The sequence below is a fragment of the Sparus aurata genome, chromosome 20, assembly GCF_900880675.1.
Source record: "Sparus aurata chromosome 20, fSpaAur1.1, whole genome shotgun sequence".
NCBI lineage: Eukaryota > Metazoa > Chordata > Actinopteri > Spariformes > Sparidae > Sparus > Sparus aurata.
The window spans coordinates 10771446-10798592 of NC_044206.1; the positions used below are offsets into that span (position 1 = coordinate 10771446).

At 42.5% G+C, this 27147-nt stretch overlaps 1 protein-coding gene across 3 annotated transcripts; it reads left to right on the forward strand.

The window, feature by feature from the left end:
• Position 1: 1 nt before the first annotated feature.
• Positions 2-25803, forward strand: baiap2l1a (BAR/IMD domain containing adaptor protein 2 like 1a). Of its 3 annotated transcripts, none has more exons than XM_030399179.1 (14): positions 2-300; positions 1717-1792; positions 1904-1990; positions 12554-12615; positions 13934-14005; positions 14743-14877; positions 17054-17206; positions 17305-17448; positions 17984-18098; positions 18588-18801; positions 21815-21874; positions 21968-22115; positions 25067-25107; positions 25248-25803. In XM_030399179.1, exons 1-14 carry the CDS (start codon positions 250-252, stop codon positions 25318-25320), a joined length of 1431 nt encoding a protein of 476 aa, XP_030255039.1. In that variant the 5' UTR covers positions 2-249; the 3' UTR covers positions 25321-25803. The 3 variants fall into 3 exon arrangements, with proteins under 3 accessions (XP_030255039.1, XP_030255040.1, XP_030255041.1); XM_030399180.1 differs by having other exon boundaries at positions 21971-22115; XM_030399181.1 differs by lacking the exon at positions 25067-25107.
• Positions 25804-27147: the final 1344 nt, after the last annotated feature.

Sequence of the window (27147 nt, forward strand, 5' to 3'; positions counted from 1 at the left end):
TCTCTCTCTCTCTCAGTCAGTCAGTCAGTCAGTGCGTGAGCCGTCGGCCGCTGTGCGTCTCCCTCACCACACGCGCGGAGTGAGCGAGGGTGCCGTCACAAAGGAGCGTCTGCGGGGATTTATTGATCCGGAGCGATTGAGACACCTGGATTTAACGATCGCTGCGTGTTTTTTTTTTTTTTTTGTTGTTCATCTATTATTTTAATTCCTTTGACTTTCTGGGCTTGAGCAAACCAAACCTGCCAAACCATGTCTGGGGCTCCGGAGGATGTGAGCAAGCTTACCGAAAGCACATACAAGGTGAGCAAAAGGAGATGATTGATGGATAATTGATCCCTGGGTTGGGATGAGGGTTTATATGGGATTATCAGATTTGCAATAGTTTAACCTTCTTCTTTTTTCTTTTCTTTTTTTTTCATCCTTAAATCACGCAGATAACAAAAGTTAAATTGTCAGACAGAGTTTCCCCCCTTACCTGACTTACTTTAACCCACAGTAGCTGAAACTTTCTACCGTTGTAGGGCAGCAGAGCATTCTTGTGCGTTAATTACAAGCCTGCAAAGTCCAACAACAACAACAACAGAAGCCACATCAGGCACACACCTTAACATTTAATAAGTGGAGGATGAATAAATCAAAGCAAACCACAGGGCAAGTCTGTCTGACAGGCGATGAGCGCCACTCAACCTGTTGGGCCCTGTCAAATGATTTAATCAATAGTCATTTGATCACTGGATTAGTTCAGTGACAGTGGGTTAATCTAATCATGCTGCCACCCTCTGCCTCTCCCCTGTGATAAGCAGCCGAGAGTGTGTTGAAATCAACAAGACAGAGTTTAGAGGTTGGAAGTTTGTTTTATGGTGTTTAGTTTTGGTTGAAGTTTAAAGTTTTACAGTAGAATTTGGGTTGAATATGACTTCCTCAATCGGAAACCCTCCAGGTTTAGCAATATAAACTCTCAGTGTGTGTGTGTGTGTGTGTGTGTGTGTGTGTGTGTGTGTGTGTGTCTGCGTGCGTGCGTGCGTGCGTGTGTGTTATGACAGAGAGAGGGAGAGAGAGAGTCAAACCTGTAGCTTGCAGGGTGCCACAGTTTCAGCTGGGAGGGAGAGACGAAAAAGAAAGAAAGCAAGGAACCTGTTTCCCTCTTTCTCTCTCCTCTGCTCAGCTCTTTTTCTTCATGTAAAGTCATACCTGCCCCTGTCATTGTTCTATTGAGGGTGTGTCAGGGGAATAGAGACTGGGAGGTGAACAGCACTTGATTGTTGAGGCATTTCAATAGAGAGAGAGAGAGAGAGAGGGAGAGAGAGAAAGAGAGAAGGGGGGGGGCTAGGGGTTTGGGAGGGGAGAGTCAGTGATGAGGTTCATGCCGCAAATAGCAGTGTGGGACTTTGCTCTTTTGACGGGAATTGTGAGGCACACGTGCAGGGGTCAGGTTAAAGATTGAAAGTTTTATTGTCCTCACATGGCGGTATTTATAGAGCAAAAGCAAAAACACTTGCACTTGTTTTCATGCATGTCTCTTCTTCCGCCCACTCCCGTAAAAATAGCCAGTTGCATTATTCTCGCCAAGCCCTTTTTTTGCAAAAAAAAAACCTTAAGAAGTTGGAGATGTTTGCGAAAATAGAAAGTGGCAGTGCAACAAAATGTGTGTAACTGTTTTGTTTTCATCTTGCTGATTGACTCCACAACCCGTCAATCTGTGACTGTTCGTTCCAGATTGTGATGGATCAGCTCAACCCGGGCCTGAGGAACCTGGTCAACCTGGGGAAGAGCTATGAGAAATCGGTCACAGGTCAGTGACATTCAGTGTCAACAGTATCTCCACCGATCAGAGAGTTTGTTTTTAGTGGGTTTCGTGATCCATTTAGTGACCTGATGATGTTTGTCTGTCTCCCGCACGCAGCGATGACTCTCTCCGGAAAGGCCTACTTTGATGCGGTCTCAAAGGTCGGAGAGAACGCGATTGTGTCTCCGGTCTCCAGAGAGCTTGGTGAGTTTCAAGCGAGTCGAGGTTACATCCAACACCTGCAGTGGTAAACAGTAAACCTCAAGGGGGTCTGCGGGATATCCATGTTCGAATGTCTCTGTGGTGACGCCAGGGCTCGAAAAACATAATGAACCCTCACCCTCATGTGATTTAGATGTGTTCACTTTCTTGTTGAGAGTTAGATGAAAAGATTGATACCACACTCATGTTTGTACGGCAAACATGAAGCTAGAGGTTAGCCTGGCTTATCATAAAGTGTGGAAACTGGGGGAAACAGCTAAGCTGGCTAGCTCCAAAGGTAACAAAACCTACCTATCACAACCTCTATAGCTCGCTAATGAAAATGTAGCTAAAAACCCCAAAATGTAAAAAGAGCCATTAGTTGTTGCCATGCTCCAGGATCTATAACAACCACACCCATTGTTCTTTGCTTACCAGTAATTACAGACTTAGGTACATAATGTTAAATGGAGTTATGTCAATTATATACTTTATTTAACAGAAACACACAATCCTTTCCTCAAGTTACCAGTATTTTATTAACTGATTAGTTACAGTGCTTAAACCTAACCAAAGTTATATTTTCCTAAACCCAACCAAGTAGCTTTTGGGGCTAAACTTTATCAAAACTTCATCAAACTGCAACCATTTCAGCATTATTCATGTCATGTTTGTTATGTCACATTCGTAAGCTCCTTTCTCATCTTGTTGTCAGGTACAGTGTTGCCGGCAGCAGATATCCCTAGTAAAAATGCCAGTTTGTCATCTTGCGGGTAGTCTATGACTTAAGCAAACACAATATGCATTTTTGATTAGTGATGACTAAAGGGACAGTTCCACAGACTTTGCTGCCTTTGGACAGATCCATGCGATCTGTTTGCCTCAGTTTCTAGTCCTTATGCTAAGATGAGCTAACCACCTGTTAGCTGTAGCCTTACTGAGTCATATTGATCTTGATCTCGTCATCTAGGAAGTAAATAAGTGTGAGCGCATTTCCCCAAAAATGTTAAACTGATTCTTCAAAGTCACTTGATGAAAGCGATGTGTTCGCTTACAGCATCACTCTTGTTTCACACCAACTGTCCATCAAATAACAGAAGCTGGACTTCATCTAAGTACTCTTTCTATGCAGCTTCATCATGGTGATATATTTTGCCTCCATACATCCATGATCCCAAATGCAAGTCAATTATGCAAACATCTGGAGATAACATTGACTGAACCCTCGTGGCACGCCAGCGACAGAAATTCATTATTGCCTGCTGTCTCCCTCTTGCTCTGATTGAAGTGCTTCCTCTCCTCTATCTCTTCTCGGAGGCTGCCATCGAGCTTGTACAGGTTGTTTTTCATCCACGGGGTGACTCATCTCCCAATTATTGTATTAGTGGTAAAATTTGGAGCTGACCCACTTTGTCCATTGGTCCTAATTTTGTGCTATTATGATCAATCAAGCTGTTTTCGTATTCTGCTGCGTCACTCCTGCAGAGTTATAAATTGGCCTCATGTAAGCTCGGGTTGATGTGACACGCGGGGAATCAGAGTAGAGCAGGAAAATGGAAAAATAATGCTCTGTCATTTGGTCTTCAAAAGGAAAACTGTGACCACAGTGGATACTGCCTCCATTTACATCACTGTACGTGCCTTTGCAAAATTGCTATGGACTTTCTCTTCTTTCGGGACAGCTTTTTTGCATTGCTTCAAATCATAAACAAAATGTGATGACATGTCAGGCTGGATGAAGCGACGTTCACAAAGCCGTCACTGTGCGATCGAGACACGATCAGGTGTGGCTGTCACGTTCGGACAAAGTGTCAGTAAAAGCATAAGGAAGCTGGCGAAATACCAACGCAGCAAAGCGTGTCGGCGTCTGAAAATGAAACCATGAAGAGACATTTCATCAAAAAAAAGAAAAAAGAAATCAGACTACAGGAGTCTGCCTATTCTTGTCCATTCTTCTGAAAACAGTAGAATTTAGTATAAACTCAGCCTGGTTAGATGTCTGGCAGAGTGCAATTGAACTTTTAACTGTGATTGAAGAAAATGTCTGCGCTCCACTGTGATGCAGAGTTGATCGAGTTTGTCAGGGCCGCACCTCAGTTAACAATACTTCATTGCTTCATTAAATGATATGTTTACCTCACATGGCCGGTCGTCTGACATTTTGACTGCATACCAAAAACAGCGAGGTGGAAAGTTAGCAGGTTTAACATCCATTACTGCATTGAGTGACTGTGTTATTATGGGGAAGAAATTTTAATCAGAAGAGAAAGATTTTCATTGACTGATCTTTTCTTTTTTTTATGCCTAAACAAACTTAATAAACAAATTCTCCTCTTCTTCATGACTGAATATATTGAACAAACAATTTTCCTCTGAGAACAGCTTGTTTACTCAGGTATAGAAAAAAATAAATATATATGAGTTTGTATTATTACCTTATCAATACTGTAAATATAGTGCCCCTTTAAGACAAAAAACACATTTATGTCATTAAATGTGAACATGTGGCAATCTTACCATCTTAGAAAAACAAATGGAGTCAAAACAATTGCATATCTGGCATATTTTAGGAAAAGAATACTAAAGAACCTGATATAGCCTTTATAGGGATTGACATTTCGTTGTGCGGTCACTGGACCCCGATCGTCAGAATCCATCCTTACATTAAAATGGCTCGTGGTATAAAGGCACATGTAGTGTCTGTCGACTTTCCCGGAACAGACGACGACAAGACAGTGTGAATTCTTTCACACATTGCAGGAGCATGGCAGCAAACACACTGAACAAACAGACAGACAGAGGAGACTGTCTTCCCACCACTGATCCTCCTCATCCCCCTGTTCCTCCATCTGCCTCACCAATCCCCCCGCCAGTCTTAACTGTCTGTTTTTGGAAGCCTGGATCAAACTGTGCAGAAATGAAGGAACATTTACTTCTGTTTTTTTTTATATGTATTGGAACAAAACAACTGAACACAAGACATGAGACAGAGTCAAACAATGGTGGATGTGTCAGAACCTGAAGACGTTACAACTGTACAGCTGTCTTCCTTGCTTCCGCATGAACGCTTTTACAGGATTCACTGTTTCTCATTATTGCCTCAAGTGAATCTTATCACTCGCTCCATCTCTGGCCGTAGCATGCTTAATGAATCCAGTATAATTTCCTTTAAACTGCGCCACTGTCAAGAATGACAAACAAAATACATTACCGTTTTGTTATGACAAGCTCTCAAACTGCCGACAGAAGAGATGTGTTGTGGGGGGTTTTTCCACTCTGTGTGAATGGAGTGGTGTAAAAAGCACTTGCGTCACAGTGGTTGGCAGGTATTTGCAGAAAGTTACCTGAGGCTTTGACTTCATGCCGCACTGCTCCTTTTTTTTTTTCCAGAACCACATTTTTCTCTTTCATATTGATGGTATAATTTAAGTGAAAGTATAAGGGGAGGCTTGAAGTCAAACGTCACAGAAGTCAGACATGAGTTAACACCTATAGCAAAACCTGTGCTCTTTGTTCTCTTCCTCTTAAAAAAGTTACTTGAAACTTTTGAAGGAGTTAGCTGTAGCAAGTAATAGCCTGCCACTTGTCAACCCTCAGATGAGATTTTGTCCCATGTCATACTTCAACTAATCATCTAGTCCCAAGTTTTCCATCCGTGGTCGTGTAATTGGCTGTTAGGGGCCGCGCTAACTATTTCCAAAACTAGTTGAGAATCTTAAAGGTTTTAAAACTAGGCGATACAGTGTTTTAAAGAGGAAATAACACTACAAATTAAAGAATGTAAACTGTAAGCAATAAAACACACCATCATTCAATAAATGTAGGGGTTTTGCCACTTTGCTTGACGTCTGGATGCTAATGTTCACTAACGTAAGTAAAGAAAACTTAATGTAAAGGGTAATAATGTGTTATCAGTTTTCCGGGCCATGGTCACTACACCAGAAACTTCAGTCTTGTTTTAAAGATAGCTCCATATGTGAAATCACTTCACATTAGAGAATAGATTTCTTTTTGCCTTTGTCCCCTGCCAGTGCAGTGCAGCTGGCATGCAATATATCACTCTGTATATTTAAAAGTCATAGTTTTTGGTGGGTGTACAATTAGAAACTTCCTGTGCATTAGCGCATGACTGGACTCCGTAGGGAGTTGCCATTCCGCTCTGAAAAGCAGCAGGTAGTGGGGGACTGAAAATGTAACAGCAGAAAGAATAGCACCATCCCCACCCCTTCCACCTTTTCTCTGCACTGTTTGCCACGCCTCAGTCAAAATTGTTTTTTTTTTAAATATCGAAGCATAGTCAGCATGATAAAAATGGTAATGTCTGCCAGAGGGTTTTTTTTTTTTCCTCCAGAGAATTTGGATTCAGACTGCTGAGTGTTTCCTGCCGATAGCTTCTGAGGCAGGTTTTGACTTTTGAGAGGAGCCACTTTACTGAAGAGTTGTTGATGTTATGATTAATGATAAGAGTCTGTGACATTTCAAACATCTGGCTGGGAGCTATGAAATGAGATTACTCTCTAGACTCAACACGCGGTATTGCCTGTATAATCAATACATGGAGGGCAATTTAACTGTAATTACAGATATCATCACCAGAAGCATCAGGGAGCTAAATGGTTCCCAAAAATTAGAAAATGCTCCCTGCGATATAATTTGTGTCTGAGAACACCTGGAGCAGACGTCTGTCCTGGCTCCCAAAAAACTTTTAGAATCTCAGAAGTCTTCTTCTTGTTCTTGTTGCAAGTGTGGGTAGTTCACTTCCTTTGTGTCAGAGGGAATGATGAAGAGGAACAAGCTCACTGTTATGTCTCCTTATTGAATGCTGTTTATATCTTGACTAATAAAGAATAGGCCTATAGGGTGCCCCGGTAGCTTGCGCCCCATGTACTTAAAAAAAGAAAAGAATAGGCATATGTGTCCTTGTTTAGATCTTTAATTGTGATCACATTGGGGCAGTTGTGTTCAAAAGTGTTAAATGAATTGACAGTAAAAAATAATGATTAATCTCTTATTAAGATCAATGCGATAGATCAGTGGCGTGCGCAGACTTTTTGAAGGGCAGGGGCGAAAAGAAGGGCACTTAAGCGCGCGTTTTTGCTCCCAAGAGGACACTTTAGTGCGCGTTTTGGCTCCCAAGAGTGCAGTTTAACATGTTTTAACCAGCCAAGGGGGCAGTTTAGTGTGTTTTGCCAACCAAGAGGGCACTTTAGCATGCTTTTCTGGCTCTCAGGAGGGCACTTTAGCGTGCGTTTTTGCTCTCAGGAGGGCACTTTAGCACGCGTTTTTCAACAATTGGGCCACGAGGGGGGACGACTGCCCCTGCCCCCCCCTTGTGCACATCACTGCGATAGATGTAGTACTTTTGAGTAAATGAAATTCTCAGTATTTTAGACGTTTTATGTGACGTTTCAGCGCTCGTCGAAGGCTAATCAGAGAAATAACATGCAAAAGTCCCCAAAGTCTCATTTGAAATACACTGGAAATACACTCATTCACTCTCTTGCCACAAATTGAATGACTCTACCTTTCATATCTGTTTGTTCAATTTTAAACCAAGCGACGTCAGGATAAATTAGAATAGCATAACGACTGGAAGAGGAAACAGCTAGCCTGGGATATCTGCTTACCAATACCTCTGAATTATTAACACATTATATCGTATATTTCCTTTGTTCAAAATTAGTCATGTTTTTTGACAGAAGGAGACTAGCTGTGCCCGCCTGCTTCCTGTTATAAGCCATGATAAGCCAACGGTCTCCTGACTCCAAACAAATGCCCGGAGCACAGGCGTGAACGTGGTATCAATCTTCTTATCTCGCTTTTGGCAAGAAACTGAGCAGGGTAAATATTTTTCCAAAATGTTGAACAATCACTTTAAACCCTGGAAGTGGCATCTGCAAGGGTCATTTCTGAGGAAATTAGCAGGACCACATCGTATCAACATTTCCGGACCATAAAATATCAGTGACAATAACACCGATTGTGTTTTTTTTTCTTTTTAAACCAGATATAGATTGAAAGCAAGCAAACAAGGAAGACTGGAGGTTGTTTCAAAGAGTTCACTCATTGCTCAGTCAGTTATGACTCCTCTCGTCACACTCCACAGCCCCCTAATGATCCCAGACCTCAAACACCCTCGTCCTGCGTCCACCGTTGAACTAAAAGCACTCAGGCACATTGGGAGTTTCATCCACGGGACCTCTATAGAGACCAGAGACTCGCTTACCGCTCTTAAACCCCGTCACACTTCAGTCCATTCACAAAAACACCCCGTGATTCTTCTTCAACCGCTCCGTTGCTTGCTCGGCGTCTGGCGTTGTTTATTAAGGATTTCAACCAGTATTTAGTGGAAATCCTTGTCTATGAAAATTTTAAAACACCTTGTTCTTTTTTTTTTGGACAAAATATACACATGAACCACACTTGCCCCTTTTTAGGGTTATTTGAGGTTTACAGTTTGTTTTATTTGCTCTGGTAATGAAAGATGTTATGTGCTGTGCGTGATGGCAGGTCATCGCTCTGTGTTAAGGAAGCTGTCACAGCCAGTCGCACTCTATGCTCATTATTATGAGAAACTGATGATCAATATTCAAGGTGGCATATCTGTAATAATGACTGCAGAGTGCTGTCCAATAAGCTCTGTGAGTTGTTTGTGTGTGAGTTTAGTGTGCGCAAGAGAGCTGAGATGATTAGTTGATTGACAGAAAAAATCGTCTCAATATTGATTCATCATTTAGGTCATTTTTAACACAAAAGTTATGATTAATTGCCAAATATTGTCTGGTTCCAGCTTTTCAAATATGAAGGCTTTCTGCTTTTCTTTGCCATATAGCCTATCATTATAAATATGATATAGGGCTTTTGGGCTACAGTTTGCCTGTAAGCTTTGAATTTCTCGAACTATGTATTAATGGATATACTCTATATTCTCCTCTACACCAACATAATTAATGCCTCGAAATTGTCAAAACTAAAACTGAGCGACCACTTATCTGTCGATCATAATAAGCCCTCCGTTCCATCATATCACATGGTCTTCAACAGCACATAAAGTTGGCCAGGTGTCATTTAATTGTAGATTAAGATTATGAGATTATGTGCGTTTTTGGGCCTTCCCGTCGTTGGCGACAGAGTTTCAGCTTACTCTTGAACTTGACAACAGCCATTACCAAAACACTCCCTCTGTTTATTGAGCTGAGATTTTGATAATATCATGATTCATGCCATGGTTGTTGGTTGTGGTTGCTTGTTTAAACAACCTGTGCAGAAGTGTGCTAAGTCCCAAGAGTTCTAGGATGTAGTCAGTTTGACTCAAGACGATTTTCATTTTAAGTCTTTATGATTGTGGTGGTATTCCCATGAGACGCCAGGACATCTGTTCGCCCCACAATGGATGACAGAAACGTTTCTAAGATCTGAAATCTTTTCGAGCGACCTGTGTCACAAGGAACACTCTGTTCAGCACTCGAGAGGGAGTTTAACCACAGTCACCTCTCCATGTCTTTCTGCCGCAGTGGATTTTGCATTAATCACGGTGACATCAGTATGATAACAGGAAGGGAGTCGCTCGTCTATGGCAACCTCCAAACAGCATCTCTCCCACCTGCATTGGAATGCGTATAAGTTAGATACCATTCGATCCTGAGTCACACAGGAGGCGTCCTCATTCCATCACGCACACTGCAAGCCCCTTGGGCGAGCCGAATGATGCATTTCAGCGATAAAACCTTGCTACGAGGCGATGACCAATGACTGCGGCCAAGTTCAACTCAGGTGTCGCTTGCACAATAGAGGGAATTTTGTCTGTAAAGTGGCGAAATGAAGGTGGGCCAGAGAAAAGGCGCAAACAAGTGAGTTGCCAGATCTTGCCCTGCCAACGTCATCTCATACAGATTCCTTATCAAACCCCAGTAGGCACTGGTTGCAGGGCACTCCCAGCTCATAAATGGCATCACCTGTTGAGAATGTCAAAGGCGTTTCCCTGTGTCCTGTCAGCAGTCTTGAAAATCAGGCATTTGATACAGGTGTTGGAAATAGGGCATACAATCTAACTATGACATCAGAAGAATATCTTTTTGTCTCATTTTTTGAGCATCTGTCGTCAACAGAACAGTTGGTAGGCTATATGAATTTTTTAAACCCCTCGGGCCGCATGACTCAAATCCCATTTTATCTAAGTTTATGATTGTATTTAGGATTTTGGTGTTACAGAAACATGTTTGCTGACTGTATTTAGGATAGAAATTTAGCTGTTGCGGAGCCGTCTTAACTATAAAATGTCAGAAAGGAAATCAAAGTTAAAAACGGCATGGCAATGATATTAGATTGTTGGAGAAGCTAAAGTTGATGTAAGCCTGCTGGAGAAGCTACCACTGATGTTAGCCAGTTGGAGAGGCTAACACTGTTGTTACCAACACGACTATTGTCTCATCAATGCTAAAACTGAGTGCCTGTTTTTCTTATCCATCATACTAAGCCGGCTACTCAGTGAGAAGTAAAGTGAGACAGCCGTTTTCAAGGACATAACAGGCAGTCTCGTGAACGTTATGAACACTGATACAGGCATGACAAGACAAGTGCTGATACAAAGCTAAGATACAAATCTGAGACAAGGCACAGTCATGACTTTAGAAATCGCTTCTGCAGTTGGGAGATAGGAGAAAAAGTCATTGTCAAAGTTCATGTTATCTGGTCGTGAGCTACTGCATATTATTCACTATACACCATGATAAAGTTGAGCATGGTGTAAGAAAGTGGAGGGGACAATAAGCAAAGTGTTCATTATGAATCATTCATAGTCATATGAGTGAATCATCATGGACGGTGTAGTTTTGCACTGGGATCTTTTGTAAACCTATGTTGAAATACCTTCTTTTATGTTTGAAATCGTTGAGGTAAGATGAGATCAGATTAGATCATCTTGGTACTTGAAATTCTGTCAAGAGAGCAAATCGCCAGCAACAGACAGAGATGCGAGATGAGATAAACAGGGAAACGGTCGCTGTGCTGCTGTTGTTTTTTTGAGGTGATGAACCTGAATAGCGGTCCACTTCAGCCCAGTGGTTCCACAGTTTTTTCTTATTCACACTTCTAGCGAGAGAGAATCCATTTTTACCTTTACTTTTACACCTCAGCCCTCACACCTTATTTCCTCAGAGAGAAAGCCAAAAAGCATCAAGTCTTCTTTACAGCATTGTCTTCTGTCCCTCTCAACACCCCCTTAAGTTGTTCATGTGACAGATTCATGAGTCGCTGTACAGATTATATATACCAGCCTGTGATAACTTTCGATAGCATTTAGCCTCCCTCAGGCAGACTTTCACACCTTGTTAACCCCAAAGGTGAAACCTGCAGGTGTCCTCTTTGAACCCCCCCCCCCCCCGTCCCCCCCTCCCGGCCTTTCTCAGCCTCCCCCTTCCAGCCCAGCGCACGCTGTTGTTGGGGCTGTACAAACAGCCCCTGAGCCCTGCGCCACCCCTCCCCGTCCGAGCACAAAGGCGGCATTTACCAGTACGTTCTGGTGACCTTCAGAGGGCAATGTTGTTGTAGCTGGACGCTGCCCGCTGGATCACCGAAGTTACAGCTCTGTATCAGCGGGTCGTTACGTGTGTTTGCTCTGCGTGGAGGCGTGCAGGGAGGAATGTCAGGTGTCGGGTCAAATGTGTATGCGTGGTGAGGTGGCTGACATGGGCAACTCTCGCAAGGTGAACCCAACACCTGTGCTCGCCTAACAGTCTTCAGAAGGTGTTGAAATTCTTACAGGTTGTTGCTCTTTTCCCCAGTGACACAATCACATGTCCAGATATGAGGTCCCGTACTGTTTTTACAGGTTTCACCAGAACTCCGTGTCCTATAGTAAACCTTGAGTCTAGATTTCACCCCATTGTGACAGAGGTAGCACTATAAACTGCCTAGCTGCGATTGTCCACTTCTGTTTACAGTATTGACTCACGGCCATTGTCTCGTGTCATATGCTGCTCTATCTATGCTGTAGCCTGTCTGTGAATGAATGGAGACTGTTCTATATCTGACCGCACAATACCAGAACCTTTTCATAGAGATTACTTATTGACAGCTGTTCAAATATTGAAAGGAGATAAGTCATCCGTAAAATATGGGCTGTAAAGATGTATGCAGGGCTTAATGAAAAGGATAACGTCTACACAGGAAATTTGGAAAGTGTTTATGTTTTTGATGATTCTCTTCTCAAATGATTATGAAATCCTGGCTCGTTGCTTTTAGATGTTCAGTTTCTCGTTTCCAAATGGTCAATTCAGTTGGCGTAAGTCTCCAAGCTTAAACTACAGGGGGCCGCCAGACACACCTTGAGGGACAAAGTGGTATTGGACAAGGTGGGAAAGGGCTAGCTGGTTAGCATGCTAACTTCAAGAAACGTCTCTGCAACACAGTACATAGATGTCTTTAATATAACGCCAACATTATTTACCCCTCACACTTTGTTGATAATATTAGTTTCTTTTTTTGGAATGTTTTAAAGCAGAATTCTAAAGTTTCTTTGTCATAACCTCTGAAATATACTTAAAGTTGTTCCTGATGTCTTCCTAGGTGTGGTTCTGATGGAGATCGCAGAGGCCCACAGAAAGGTCCACAATGAACTGGAAGAGAATGTGAGTAGCCGTAAAAAATATGTGGTAATATCCTTTATTTCACCGTTTGCAGCTTCTATAAAAAATCCAAAACCAACTGCGATCCTACAAATGAGCGTAAGCCTGATACAACCTACATCTCTTTGCCACTGGCCTCCATTATTGTCAAGAAGCTAAACAACTTGACAATTTGTCATCATTTCCCCGCTTCCTGGTTAATCAGCAACTGAAAAGACAATGGATAGTTCAAATCTAGAGGGACATCAGGCCATATTTCATAGTAAAAAAACAAAAACAAAAAAACATCTCCTGGCTAACATTAGCATTCAACCACTTTATAGATAATATCACTTAAACATTAATGTAAAGTTTGATTGTGGTGAGCGATACAATGGCAAAAGGTTTCAATTCATTCTGGAATATCAACATTTATTTTTAGCCTTTAGAATTGAAAAACACTGGGTTTGATCAAGCTTTTATGTTAGCTAGGAAGTTGTTGAATGCTAATGTTAGCAAATGGGCTGCGTTCTGTTAATTACCATAAAGCCAAGCTTGGTCTTTTTAATGGAAGCAGTTGACAATACAAAAAATACAGTAGAAAGATAGTATAGAGGACCATTTCTTTATGTTGTTCCCGTCATCTTGTGCTGAATCCGAAGAAGGAAAGCAGCACAATTTGAGGGGAGGAGCCTATCGGCAATGAAATTAAAGTAATATCAAGCATTGAAACGTCACCTGTTGAACATGTGGAGGCGAAAGAGGAAAAGTCCTAGAAGTGCCCTGTGGCTATTAACATCCTTGCCTTGACATACCAGACAGCGATTCGTCTATTTGCTACACTTTCTCTTCTGGACACATAGCCTTTTAAGCTCATTCTTTTCATTTTAGAGAGTTTGACACAGTTGAAACAAACGGTGAAAGTAAGCTTGACAAGAGTGGAAAGCCTGGGGATGAAATGCTTCAGATACCTGCTAGTGTTCAGAAGTGAAATAAAGTGCCACCCGCATTTAAATACGGCAACGACTGAAACACAAGTCTTGGTCTGATGTGAGAAGTTTGAGAACCGAGTACAGGCTCTCTCCTGGACTCATTTTAATTACTCTTTGAGTGGGGAAAGTTGTTAATCTTTAACCTTAACAGGCTGATAAGCCATCCCTGGTAGGTGGGATATTATCCTCTCAGAAACCCATTATCATACATTCCACCAGGTCACTCCACTCTTATCGTGACGTTACTCAACTGTACATTGCGTTTCGAACAGTGTGCATGCAGCGTGATGTATGGGGCAATGAATCTGAGTTGTGTGTGTGTGTGTGTGTTTTCTCTCCTTTTTCTGCAGTTCAAGAGGTTCCACAGAGAGGTTATTATCGAGCTGGAGAAGAAGACAGAGATGGATGTTAAATACATGAACGTAAGTGCACAAATCAGTGCCACCAGACCATAAAATACATGGAATTTTGTCAACAGAAGAGAGCAGGTTTGCCATTCAGACTCTCATAACTGGTTCTTAAGTTCTGTGCGTACTAAGAATACACTGATTTATTGGCCAACATTCAATGGCTGGTGTTTATCGATCATGCCACATTAATTTTGTGCTGGCAAATTGAATGAAAATCTCTTTCTCCCAGCGGCCCTCCCCTGGTTCTCCTGCTAGCTGCACGACTAACTGAGCTAACAGGCTAACAGTAGCTAACAGTAGCTACAGTCACGTATGTCTAAAAGGAATGCAGTTAGCCGCAGTTAGCCCCAACTCTGGTGAACTGCTGCCTCTATTTGTTGGGAGCATGAATTTGAGGTGACGGATTCACACATATTGCACCTTTAAAGGTTGTTTCATAGATTTGTATGAATTTATTTGTGCTCTTTCAAACACAGAGTAATGATTAATGAAAAGTAATTTATTTCCCTGGCTGAACAAGGGAGAATAATAACAGCAAAAACATGAAGAAAAAAAAGGACTAAAATCGACATCGGCTATTGGCTTAGTTATTTTGGTGTCTGCCAAGAATTTCACAATTGGCGTCTCTAGTGCATGTGGATGCTTATTTCAGCTTCAGCTTCTGTGCATCTAAGGAACACTCGATTCATAAAAACTTTGTCAGTTCATCTCTTCACCCGTCTCATGCCTCTCCTGTCAAACATCTGCAGGCCACCTTCAAGCGCTATCAGTCCGAGCACAAGCTGAAGCAGGACTCCCTGGAGCGCTCAAAGACAGAACTGAAGAAGCTCAGGAGAAAAAGCCAGGGGAAACACTCATCCAAGTACGAGATCAAGGAGAACGAGGTGAGACCGAAACCAAACCGACCTCGACACCAACCCCAACCCCAACCCCGACCTTTCCTTCCCTTTTAAACGTAGCGTGTGCTTGCAGAATACTTTGTATTGTACTTTATGCTCTGTTGCACATGAATAGAATTTGACAAGTGTACAATTTATGTCCTGGGGTGGAGAGATGTGGTGAAGATAGTTTTCATGATAATCACATACCATTGGAAAGGGGAAAGAAGGAGGTGTGCTGCACGTGGTTTTCATGTAGAAGAAAATGCTTCATAGGACCAAAAGTCCAGGTTGTGCTTTTCAGGTGGCACTTTGGTATTATGTAAGGGCATGACATCATCGAAGACACAAAATACCTTTAAATAATAACTCTTTGGGATACGACAGGCGATAAAAAAAAAACCATCAAAGGTGTCACCACACCTCTGTCTGTAGTTTCTCTGTTTTTACACGCACTAGACTGGGCTCACCGCGCATAGCAACAGACTGAGGATTGTGTTTTTATTGAAGGCGCACACACCCAGATTTGCACAGCCATATGCATGAGTGCTCACACGCATGCACTAACACATACAGTTTCACAGAGATCCATGTTGTCGTGGGTGCAGCAAGTGGGATTAATCTCTACCAATCATCAGGGCTTCATGCCTGGAAACCAATATTGTCATAAAAAAAAGCCAGACTTGAACCAACTGAATGTTATTTCCTTTCTAACTATTATTTTATTTCCCAAGGACTGACAGTTTGATGGCGCGCTAAATATGTTTTGTATCCCAAAATGGAGCCGGTCGGGCTTCAACACAGAGGAAAATCAAATTCCCCGAAATTGAGACCTTGCTTAAAATCTGTTTAGGTCTTGCACTTGTCTGCCCTCAGAGGATATGATTGAGATTTTCAGGTTACTAACAGCAGTAAACAAGCTTTTGCATTCACATGGGAAAAAAACAGCCGTGTGGACTCATAAAACCTTATCTGTTGCGTCTCGAAAGCAGTGTGATGACAGGCAGGGCTAAAACGAGTGTACACAGACATGGCTCTGAAGTTAAAACAGTCAGTATCGACGTCGCCTTGCTTGAGTAGGTTTGTTTCGTCGCGTTCAGTGACCCTGACATTATCGGATGAAGTGTGTTGCCCGTTGTCGGATCCCGCTGTCCACTCCTGACATCAGTCTTAACATCTGGACAGCGATTTGCTTTGTAAAATCGATGTGTTGAGATGAAGGAGGGACCGCAACGCCTGAGTAACAACTCCTGTCTGGCTTTTGTTTTATTTAATCTATCAGCCATTTTATGGCCTCGCTTTCATAATGGATGGTTTGTTCAGAGGGAATTACTAAACAAACCCTTTAATTGAAAAGTCCAGATTGTAGGTTGTAAAAGAGTCGTTAGGACGCATGCTTTGTCTGATTGTCGCTGCTGCTAAAGTCTGCGTCAGCCTCTGGTTTAGCCTCGCATTTGAGTGGTGCCTTTTAAATGACACCCACACAATAAGTCGTTTTGTCCGGGCGGAGCTTAATAGCCCGAGCCTGGCTCTCAATCTGAGCTGAGACTGGGACCACTCCTCTCTGTAAATAATGAGCGCGGTCCTTTCGGCCTGTTCTCACCTCCTCCCACTGAGAGTCTCTGACGACTGTTGCTGCGAAAATGGGAAATGAAGAGCCTTGATTTGGCGTCTGATGGGCTATGATAGAGAGAGAGACAGAGAAAATGAGACCAGACAGTAGAGGAAGGTCTTCAACGGAGCCCTTAGAGACAGCTGCTTTACCGTCGCCATGACAACCCCCGGGAAAATGGGCGAGATAGAGGGGAGTCGGTGTGGAATAATAGGATGCAGTGGAGGGCTGAGGAGTCATTTTCTAAGAGTTAGATATGTCAAATTCAGTCGCCCATCTGCTCTGTTAGAATGGCAGAACAGTCCTCAGCCCGTCTGTAGGGAGGGTGTGGCGATCAGCTGGTTCCACACAACACTGAGATCCATCCACGAACATGAATATTAAGTTGTGGACACTGAGTTACAGAGAGAGAGAGCTCACGAGCCAGTGTCGGGTCAGAGCCCATCTGTACATCACAATCAGGCTCGTGAAAAGGCCTTATCACAGATTATGATAGTTATCAATTGTATTTCTGACTCATTATGAATCCTGTGTCCTGACCTCACTGCCGCCCTCTGACCCTGTCCGCAGTATATGGAGACCATCTCGTCGCGACAGATGGACATGCAGAAGTTCATCGCTGACGGCTGCAGAGAGGCCTTGCTGGAGGAGAAGAGGCGCTTCTGTTTCCTGGCGGACAAACACTGCATGTTCTCCTATCAAATTTGCACCTTCCACGAGAAGGTAAGCCTGGCCTGAAAGCGAATCCTGCACATTCGGAGACACCTCCTGCATACGGCCTGTTTTACACCTGTTCCCTTTCTTCCTCGTGCGTCTTTCAGGCCAAAGACATGCTGGCTTTGAAGCTCCCCAGCTGGCAGGAAAAGTGCAGCGACATCACGAAGGTGCCGGACACGGTGATGACCATGATAGAGGAGCTGTCCACCACTCCAGAGCAGTCGCCGGAGGTTGAACGCTACAACAGGGTGGGTATTAGCTCAGCGTGTGTGGACTATACGGTGAACAAAACTGGCATCATTTTCGAGCTTTATTCACTTATCTTTAACTGTTCTTTTCATCCCTAACTTTGATCCTCATCTTACTGTCAGAAAAAAAAGCTGTGAATAAAGGTGTTAGAAATAGTGAATCAGTAGAATAGATTGTGTAAAAAGGAGTCCCTGGAGTGTTTATCTCCTTTCGTTGCTTGGAGTTTATCTTGCGAAAGGTGCTGATATCTGATCGAAGCTGCCGTGTGTAAAGTGGCTGGTTATCATCATCTGGCTGTCGGCCATGGGAAACCCTGCATGTGCTATTATTGTTTTGTTTAAAGTCCACTGGGGGCCTTTAGGCGTCGGCTATTTATTGCTGCATGGGAGGAGGACAAAAAGCTTCAATTACAGTGATGACTGTTTGCCTTAAACCTGTTCACTCAAATGAAAGCTTGTCATCATTTTTATTATCGCCGACTTGTATCCTGTCACGTATCGTGTCCGCTGATCGTGTTCTTCTTCATCTCCTCAGAACAATGTGGAGCCTCCTCCAGCACCGGCACTAAAGGCACAGATCAGTCCGCTGGCCAACATGTTCAACCCAGAGCCACGATCTCCACTCACCTCCTCTTCAGACCACAACTCAGGTAAAGATGGCCGGCCAGTTAAAGCTGCAATATGTAAGATTTAAGTTGAAAACATCAAAGAGAATAACTCAAATGTCCACGTAATGTGAAGGAATAACAGTTTTGATGTTACGACAACTATGTGTGGGAGATATTTACTGAATTTTGCAATGCTAACTAGCTAGCACCTGCCTGTCCTGGGCAAGTGCACCTGAGCTAGCGGTGTAAGTACCAACAATTCCCTGGTGCTCCAAGCTTACCATTCGGATTGCTAGCACCTAGCTACCTGCTAGCTACAGGTGGCAGCAACTAGTGGTTACTGTGGTGATATGCTGTCTCCTATTTGTTTTAAATATAAACTCGACATGTGGCCAGTTCCTACATATTGCACCTTTAACCTCCGTTTGAAATTTTGTGTTGGATTGAAATACACTCATACGCTCTCTACTGCTGCTAATTCATTCAAACTACTCCTTTAAATGAATGACCTTTATATTCTCCTTTCTCCAGACCAGGGCAGCATGGGAGAGGGCAATCTGTCCCGCTCAACATCCCAGTCGTCTGGCCTCAACATGGTCAGGAAGACCCGGGTCATGACTATCTTTCCCCACACAGCGGGCAACAACCACACACTCCTCAGCTTCGACCACGGCGACATCATCAGCCTGCTCATCCAAGATGAGAAGGACGGCTGGCTGTATGGGGAGCTGGAAAGGACACAGCAGTAAGTGTCGAAATAGTTTTATATTCAGGGGTGCGTTGATGGCGTCATGATGCTTCAGTTCATCATTGTACTGTGTTTTTTTCTAGAAATATGAGTGATTTTTGTTTGTTTTGAAAACCCACAATATATATATAATATATAATATAAACGAATGAAAGCCTTAAACTCTAACCTTACGGGCTTGATAAGATATGCAAGTGTTTCACATAGCCTATTATATATATTATCATTGTGAAATCCCTCCTTAACATAGTCAATCTAAACACAGCCTTTGGCACACCCTCGAGAGGAAATGTGCTTTCGTTACAGAAAATATGCAGCAGGCGTTATTCACATAGCTCAGTTTAGCCGTACTAGTTTCTGCTTTGTCTTCCTGAATATTTTGCTGCGCCAATACATCATGCCTCGCAACAGAGTATGTCAGGTATGTTCGACGTGACAGTCGTAAAGCTTGATCTCTCTCTCTCCCCCCTTCTCTTTCTCTCTCTCGCCCTTCCCCAACAACACAACACACACATGTAACCTGGAGACCATCTTGCAATGTGATCAGACCCGCGGCAGCGCCCCTCAACGTGTTTACATTTTAACCACATTATGACCATGACAATACTCAGTACTTGTGGGTGTGGTCATGTTTGGTTTTTTTAAACTCTGCCTTAATTTTGGTCTGCACACCTGTAAAGCATCTTGCATGATTCCAATGTGAGTTATCACGATGACAAAATCTGTCCACAAACAGGAAGATCAACGCCTGGCAAAGTACTCAAAGCTGCTTCTGTGGTAGTTCTTTATTCAAGTTAAAGTACAGATGCTTGTGTAAAAATAAGACTGGTTAAAGTAAAAGTACTGATTCAGCTTCTTTACTCAGTTAGAAGTAAGAAAGTACAGGCTCTAAATTGTTCAGTGCCTTTATTTTGATCGCAGCCTCACACCTGTAATGTTTCGTGGCTGTACCAATTTGGCATTTGTGACGCTATCGCACTGACAAAATAATCTGTTCACAGACAAAGAGTTGCAACAGTATGAGATTTGTACGGTAGGATAACCATCTCAGAAATTATAACAGCGTGATAGCCACTGTTATCAGTTGCAATTACCCGTAACAGAATGAAAGCAAGAGTTTCGTGGTTGAACAAATGCTAAACAATGCTAATGCTAATGCTATTTGCTATGCAGATTATACAAACTATCATTTCTAAATAATAATATATGGCAAAATTCAAAACCGTGGATCAGTAAATGTACACTGCACTTTCATACCAGGGTATCCCTAGAAAACCGTTTATCGCCGCAACCTTACCACAGACAGACACACAGACAGACAGACACTTGGCAAAACACTCAAAGCCACTTCTGTGTCACCAAAGATGTCTCCAGGACCATCATTTTGTCATGATGCAACACACATACACACACAAAGACACACTCAGACCCACAACAAGAAAACATTACCAGCTGATCCTGTCACAGCCGGTAAAAACCCAGGTGCACACGCACACACGAAAAAGAAACATCTGCTCTTTTATGTGTCACTCAACAATTAACGAATGCGTCATTTTTTCCTCCGTGTTACCTGCAGACAGGAGACAGGGGGAAAAATGTTGCCATTAGAGTGAATTCTCCCCTGCTTAATATTCTCTTCACTCCCTGTTGGCTCTTGTGTGTCTTCTTTGCTTAAATGATCAGGTTGGAGAAGTGTATGTACACAACATGTCATGTAGCTACAGCGGCACTCTGAGTTGCTTGTATAATTACAGTCATCTTCAGCTCCTCACTCGATCAATTAGGACCCATAATGCAGGCGAAAGGATTACAGGGTGCTTACAGCGCTCGTGTCGAATTATTTTTTCATTCCCACTTTGAAGCAAATTAACGAAAACCTTATCGGTGTGTGTGCGTGTGTGCGTGTGCACGTGCGCACATGTACATGTGTGTGTCATTAAGTGATCTTTTAAACTGAAGTGGTTTGAATGCAGTCGGTGGCGGTTTGTCAAGAAGAGAGGACAATTTTGAGATAAATCACATCACATTCTGTTTCTAAGCAACAAATCCAGTGCGTTGGTATGATAAGCCATCTTTTTCTCACGCCTTGACTTGGAGACAACTTCTGAGTCTTAAGTGAACAAAATCCATCTGTCTGTCATGTATTCTATGTCTGGTATTTGCATCTGACTCAAGTGTGTTGTTTGTAGCAGTGATTCATAATGATTTAAACTCTTCAACCCCAAAATTCAGCGTCAGTTTTCCTGCTTTGGATCTTTTAAAGGACTAATTATTGATGTTAAGGAGCTTAACATAGGGTATTTCATCATTTTAGCCAATTTTTAGATAGCATTATGTTATATTGCGACCCACCCAGGCGAAGAATAGTTTTACATTCAAAAAGTATATAATAGCTTATTTGCTTCTTTTTACTGAGCGATAAAAGAGATGATTGACGCCACTCTGATGTCTAATGCTTGCAGCTAGTTAGCTTAGCTTAGCTTTGCTTAAAGAATGATAATGGAGAAAGAGCTAACCTGGCTTTGCCTAAAAGGATTACAATTTGTCTACCAGCCCCTCTAAAGCCAAATACATACAAATAACAAAGTATCAAAACTCACATAAAAACACAATATGTAATTCTGTGTATTATACTATCAAGATATAATGTGTTAATTAGCTTTAGAGTTGTTGGTATGTGTATTTTGTTGCTTTTGGACAGAACAAAGCTAGCTACTCCCCTTGTTTCCAGTCTTTTATGCTGACAGCAGCCTTATGTATACCATACATACTTAATAGTGCTATCAATCTTGTTATTTAACACTGTGCAAGACATGTGAAGCATCCTACTCTCTTAAAGAGTAAGGTTTATTTCTGTAATAATATTGTGAAGTGCAAAATTCACCGCCATTACTGTATGTACGTTTGATAGAGCCCAGGAAGAAAACAACTAATGGATGTCCAAATAATCAGTGAACAATAAAAAAATCTGTATTATTGAAGGTCTGACATTGTTTGTCTCTCTTACTAGACGGGGCTGGTTTCCCTCATCTTACTGCAGACCTTTTACTGAGACAATGATCTCAAACAGGTAAGGAAAAATAACAACATTATGGGAAGAGTATCAATAATTTGTTTTACGGCTGGTGTTTTGAGAACTGAACCTTTATGTCACATGTCTTAGCAGCAATCTGGGCACGCCGGTGCGTAGACTGAGCCTGACCAGTCTGCCTGAGCCGGAGGACGAGGAGGGGCCGGTGCTGCTGCCGCCACCAGACTACAGCGACGACTCCAGGACGGTGGTCCCCTCAATGCTCTCGCCACACAACACAGTCAGTATTTATGAGCATTAGTAAAAGCATTCACTCACCAAATGTTACCAGCTGTTAGCTGTTGTATTTATTGACTCTGTACAAAGTCTTTCATTTAAAATGTTAAAAAGCATTTAAATAAGAGGTGTACCCCTTTATATTTCACCTCTAGTGTGTCTTTGGAATGTTGGTTTTGTTTGATGTGAGGCGTCATTCATTGGTGGAGATGGTATCAGTGTGCTGTGTACAGTTTAATGATGTGATGCTTGCAGGGATTCTAGTTACCGAAATTCCCTAGTTGTGCCAAGAGCTACCTTAAAATCTAATCTTGACATGGCCTTAATGTCAGGGTTTGGTCAAGTAACATACTGACGTACTGTTGTTCTAAACAAACGCCCTTTTGAGTGTCTTTATTAATGCTTCCTGGTTGGTGGTTGTGATTATAAGAAGCTGTTGGATGTGGTTAACTTGAGTCTTGTTTGTTGCTTACCAGAAAAAGCAGTAGTAGCACCAAAGGTAGCACCAAGCAACAGTACAATTAGGGGTTAACAAGTAAACTTAGGCATTTTGTCGCATATTAGCCAGCTATTTCCTTCAGGTGTTGCTTTAAACCATGAACAGAATATTGGAATCACATTCAGAGGGTTGCTAGAGAATTATAACATGTTAATGTTTCTCCGCATATTTACGAGGAAAACGTTTTGTTCACAACTTGTGACAAATGTTTACGTAGCAGTGAAAAACCTTTACGTTGCTATTAGCTAATACAAATTTATGCTAATGCTATGAAGATGAAGAAGAAAAATTAGTATCTGTAAGTAAGTGTCTGCTACCAGAGATGCATTGTAGGCTGTCCCATCAAAGCTAGCTGCATCTTTGTCTCAGATGTCAGTTTCTGAGACAAATACAGGGTAGTTTAAGTCCTCTTCTGTGACAGCTATGATGGGCCTTTAGGCAAGGCACTTAAAGCTGCATTTGCGGAGTTGAGCTCTCCTTTTACCAGACAGCTGCCATGTTAAAATGGCTATGAAGTGGGTCATCGCACGTTCGGGAAAAGTACATGTTTCCTCATAGCATATCCTTATTGCCTTGCCTAAGTCATTACTGACTCCACAGTCAAACCACAAATAAAAAAACGCCATCACACGTCAAGCCTCCAGCCTGACTAATGATGTCTTATCAAAATCTCCTAACTGCGTAGTCATTGCCTCCACGCCCTTAGAGCAGAGCGGTGCCAGAAACACACCTTAATTCCTCTAACAGTTTGAGGAAGTGTACTATATTTATTCATGTAGCTATTTCGCAAAACAATTTGCGAGCCTTAAGGTAGTAACGTTAACACTCTCATGGAGCCCCTTTGAAATATCGCCCCCGATACAGAATTAAGTACTGTGTCAAGAGGAAAAGTTTCAAACAGAGTTGTTTCCAAAATCTTTCAAAAGACATGTGAAAAATGCTCCAAGCTCAGAATTTGAGCAGGAATGGAGCTGGAGGAGAAGGAAAGAGTTACAGAGGAGGGTGTAAAGGACAAGAGGGTACACACAATGTCATTCTGGGCCCACTGCACTGTGCCAGCTGATTGAGAGTGAACTGTCCGGCCAGCAGACAAGCCCGGGCGGGCACACTTCTTTCTCCCTCATCATCACCTCTTCACTGCCGCCTTTGTCTGTACTCAGTGTCCTTTGTATCTGCAGCCTCAGGGTTTTACCACGAAATAAACCACAGATAGGAATACACCCTCCCCCCAGCAGTGCTTTTCCCTTTCACTTCTTCTCACCCTTTTATTCTTATAACATATATTCTTCTTAGAAACTCAGCCCACCACGGACAAAGCTTTATTAATCCCACTATTACAGGTAGTTATAAGTAAGTTCTAAGTAATACGTCCTCATCCTCCCTTTGGCAATTTGCTCAGACGTCACTGCTGACTGTGCGCTTCAGGTTTGTTATTGTTATGGTGGGCGAAGGTGGACCCTGTCACTTTTGGGGTTGTAATTCCCTGAGTTGAGCCTTTTCAGGCAGCATTAAAATCCTGTTTCCCCTAGAGGGGGGACCTTAAATTGCATTGCCTCGAGCACTGTAGATACGTGACTTTCTGCCTGCCCCCTTGGATTATTTGTATTTATCCTTTTTCTTTTTTTTTGTTTGTTTTAAACATCAGCCTGAGAGGAGGTGCTTCCTGAAAGTTTCAGTTCTGGGAATAAGTCTCATAATGATGACTCATCTGTGGTCACTTCTGAATGTTGTCTGCTCTCTAATGGAGGAGCAGGGTAATGCAATGACAGCCATTCCTAGAAGCTTAATAACGTGTATACATATATGTATATATACATATTTGAAAAATGTAATAAAATCAATAGGATTCCTCTCTTTATCAGTCCTTGTCATGCACACTGAGTAAATAATTGATGACATCTTAGATTAAATATGCATTCTTATGTGATCTTAAATGAAAACAACACCCTCAGCTACACTCACAGGTTGACAATAGTTCCTCTGACATATTTATCGCCTGCTGTAGCATCGCTGTAAACTTTCTTTACAGTGTTTTATAAACAAGTATGTTCTGTAGTCGCCCTCAGGGTACATCGCCCAGGTATTTATGTTCCTCCACTTTATCTTCCACATGCTCACTTGGCTTTGTGGAGGAGATAAGATTATTGTCATCCTCAGGTGAGAGAAGAAGAGGAGCGTGTCTCTCACCAGCCTTTCTAGATTGTCTAGATTCCAGACTCGGGGAGGTCTGAGGTTTTAGCTGAAGTACGTGTCAAAGCGCCACTGTGCTGATTAGTAAGGTGGGAGGAGGGGGGGGCGACTGTTGATGAGAAATCTTATCAAACCAGTTGGGCAACACTGACTTTCACAGCTGGAGGCAGGGTGTGGGTTCATGGTGACTGTGGTGGTGTGTGTTCAATGTTGTGTGTTGTTTCTGGAACTTTAAGGGTCTTTTCTTCTGTGTTTTTTGACAACAGGTTTCTTTAGTCAATGGGACTGCAAAGGCTCCCTTTCTAGGGTGAGTGACCTAACACACTAACATTAACTCTAAGGTGTTCAGTGCGTTCTGTCTGTGATTAAAGGTTGTTTGATAACCAGCAGAGGATTTAAAACATGTAATACCATGATGGTTGATTTTCTCTTGCTTTCTCCCTGCAGAGGAGGGAATCCGTTTGCGACGGTCAAGCTGAGGCCAACAGTCACGAATGACAGATCGGCACCAGCCATCTAACGCCAAGGAGGAGGGTTTTCACCGCTGTCATGCCTTCAGGGGAATCATGCAACATGTGACTCCTGCGACACACTGAATATCGCCCCAACCGGACATCTCACCAGCCTGCATGCTAGTCTCTCTCAGTACCAGTCCGCTCTATCAAAGGGATCCATTGTTTCTTGCCGTGTTTTACTGTGCCCGTGTGTGTTTTACATTAGCCACAGCAGTGAAACGTTGCATAATCATTACACGGAGATGCAGGGAATCTGAAAAGGTTTGCTGCACAAAGAATATATTTTGTGTTGGAGTCGGTGTTAAAGTAAGAAGTCATACCCAAAATGAAAATTTAGAGTTTGTCTTATCACTGAAAGTTGTTATGGAATTGACACATACCACTGTGTTTCCAGTGGCTGCTTCACAATAAAAGCCACCACGTGTTTCAACAGTTGAGCACTTTTAATTTGAAGCAGAAAAGCAGTGAATTCATACTCAAAACAAATGGGGGGGGGGGGGGGGGGGGGGGGGGGGGGAGCTTCCACTAGCTAGTAAGCTCAGTTAGCCGTCCATCTGTGGTCAAGACTGGGACTTTGGAGCACCAGAGGAGTGTTGGAGTCTACTAGCACAGGAGCTTTGGACCATGACGGGCTGGGGCTAGCTGGTTAGCATGCTAACTTAAGTAGATAGCACAATACAAAGATGTTATACTTGTGAAGTATTATGACTTCAGGAAATAAATAAAAGTAGCAAAGACATTTTACTCTCAGTCTTCTTCCAAAGTACCGTCGGGAACTTTCAAGTTAACTGAAGTGTCTTCTAAAAGATGTCCCACCTGTTTAGCCCTTTGAGCATAAAACACATGCATTATGTGACATTTGAGGGACATTTTATGCTAACATGCGCTGTAATGCCTTCAGCTTTCTAACACGTGGGTGAGAGAAAGCTGTTAATGCTTATCGTGTATGATGGTCCCACCAATTCTAGTTTCTTCTGATGCTAACAGTGAGACAAAACCTGAATCTTCCTTTTTGGGGTGAACTGTTCCTTTAAGATTGCTCAGACGGTGTCATAAGGTCTTTTTCAGGCCTGCCTGTGCTGCAGCCAGTGCAGTGTTTGGATACCGAATGAAGAGCTCCAGATGTAAACAAGAGTGACCCGATGCTGACGGGAAAAGCCCGGCACCCAGGCTGTTTTCCTGACTTGCTACGAAAAAACATATATATTGTCATTTCTATTTTTATTAATCATTCGTGTCTTTGTTTTTTTTAAGAGGCATTGTGATATACAAAGGTTGTGAGAATGAAGGGAGAGTGGCGTGTTGGGGAAAAAAAGGGTTTGTCATTCGAGTGAAGGCGCAACAGTATGTTTATAACGAGAAGGCTATTTATATACAGTACGTTTGTATGAGATATTTAAATGAGATGCATATACAGGAGTCCATTCTGTGAAGGTTCCCGAGAGCCGCCGTGCTCATGATCCTGAGCTGATTTTGATTTGACTGCTGGTATGTATTGTAAATGGACAGAATGACCTTTTGATGAAGGGGATATCTTTCGCTCCTCGCGGTTTCCCCCGTTGTTTAATGTAGATTCTGTGTGACGCACAGTTTATATGCAAATTAAAAATGTGCCGTTACTGGTAGACACTTGCATTGTATGAGTAAAGTGGGTCATTGTTTGAAATCGACAAAGTATTAACTTGTTTTGTGAGGAAAAATGACTTTTTCTGCCATAGTTTGCTTTAAAGAATGTAAATGTATGACGAGGACCTGATTGATGAAGCAGTGTATTGATCCTCAGAGGCCCACCGATGTTTAGTGTGAAGCCATCATACTGACATGGGTAGTCC

Coding starts and splice junctions, on each gene's coding strand:
- baiap2l1a (XM_030399179.1), top strand. CDS start 250: ATGTCTGGGGCTCCGGAGGATGTGAGCAAGCTTACCGAAAGCACATAC. Junction 301..1,716: donor TTACCGAAAGCACATACAAG/GTGAGCAAAAGG, acceptor TGTTCGTTCCAG/ATTGTGATGGATCAGCTCAA. Junction 18,099..18,587: donor CTCTTCAGACCACAACTCAG/GTAAAGATGGCC, acceptor TCCTTTCTCCAG/ACCAGGGCAGCATGGGAGAG.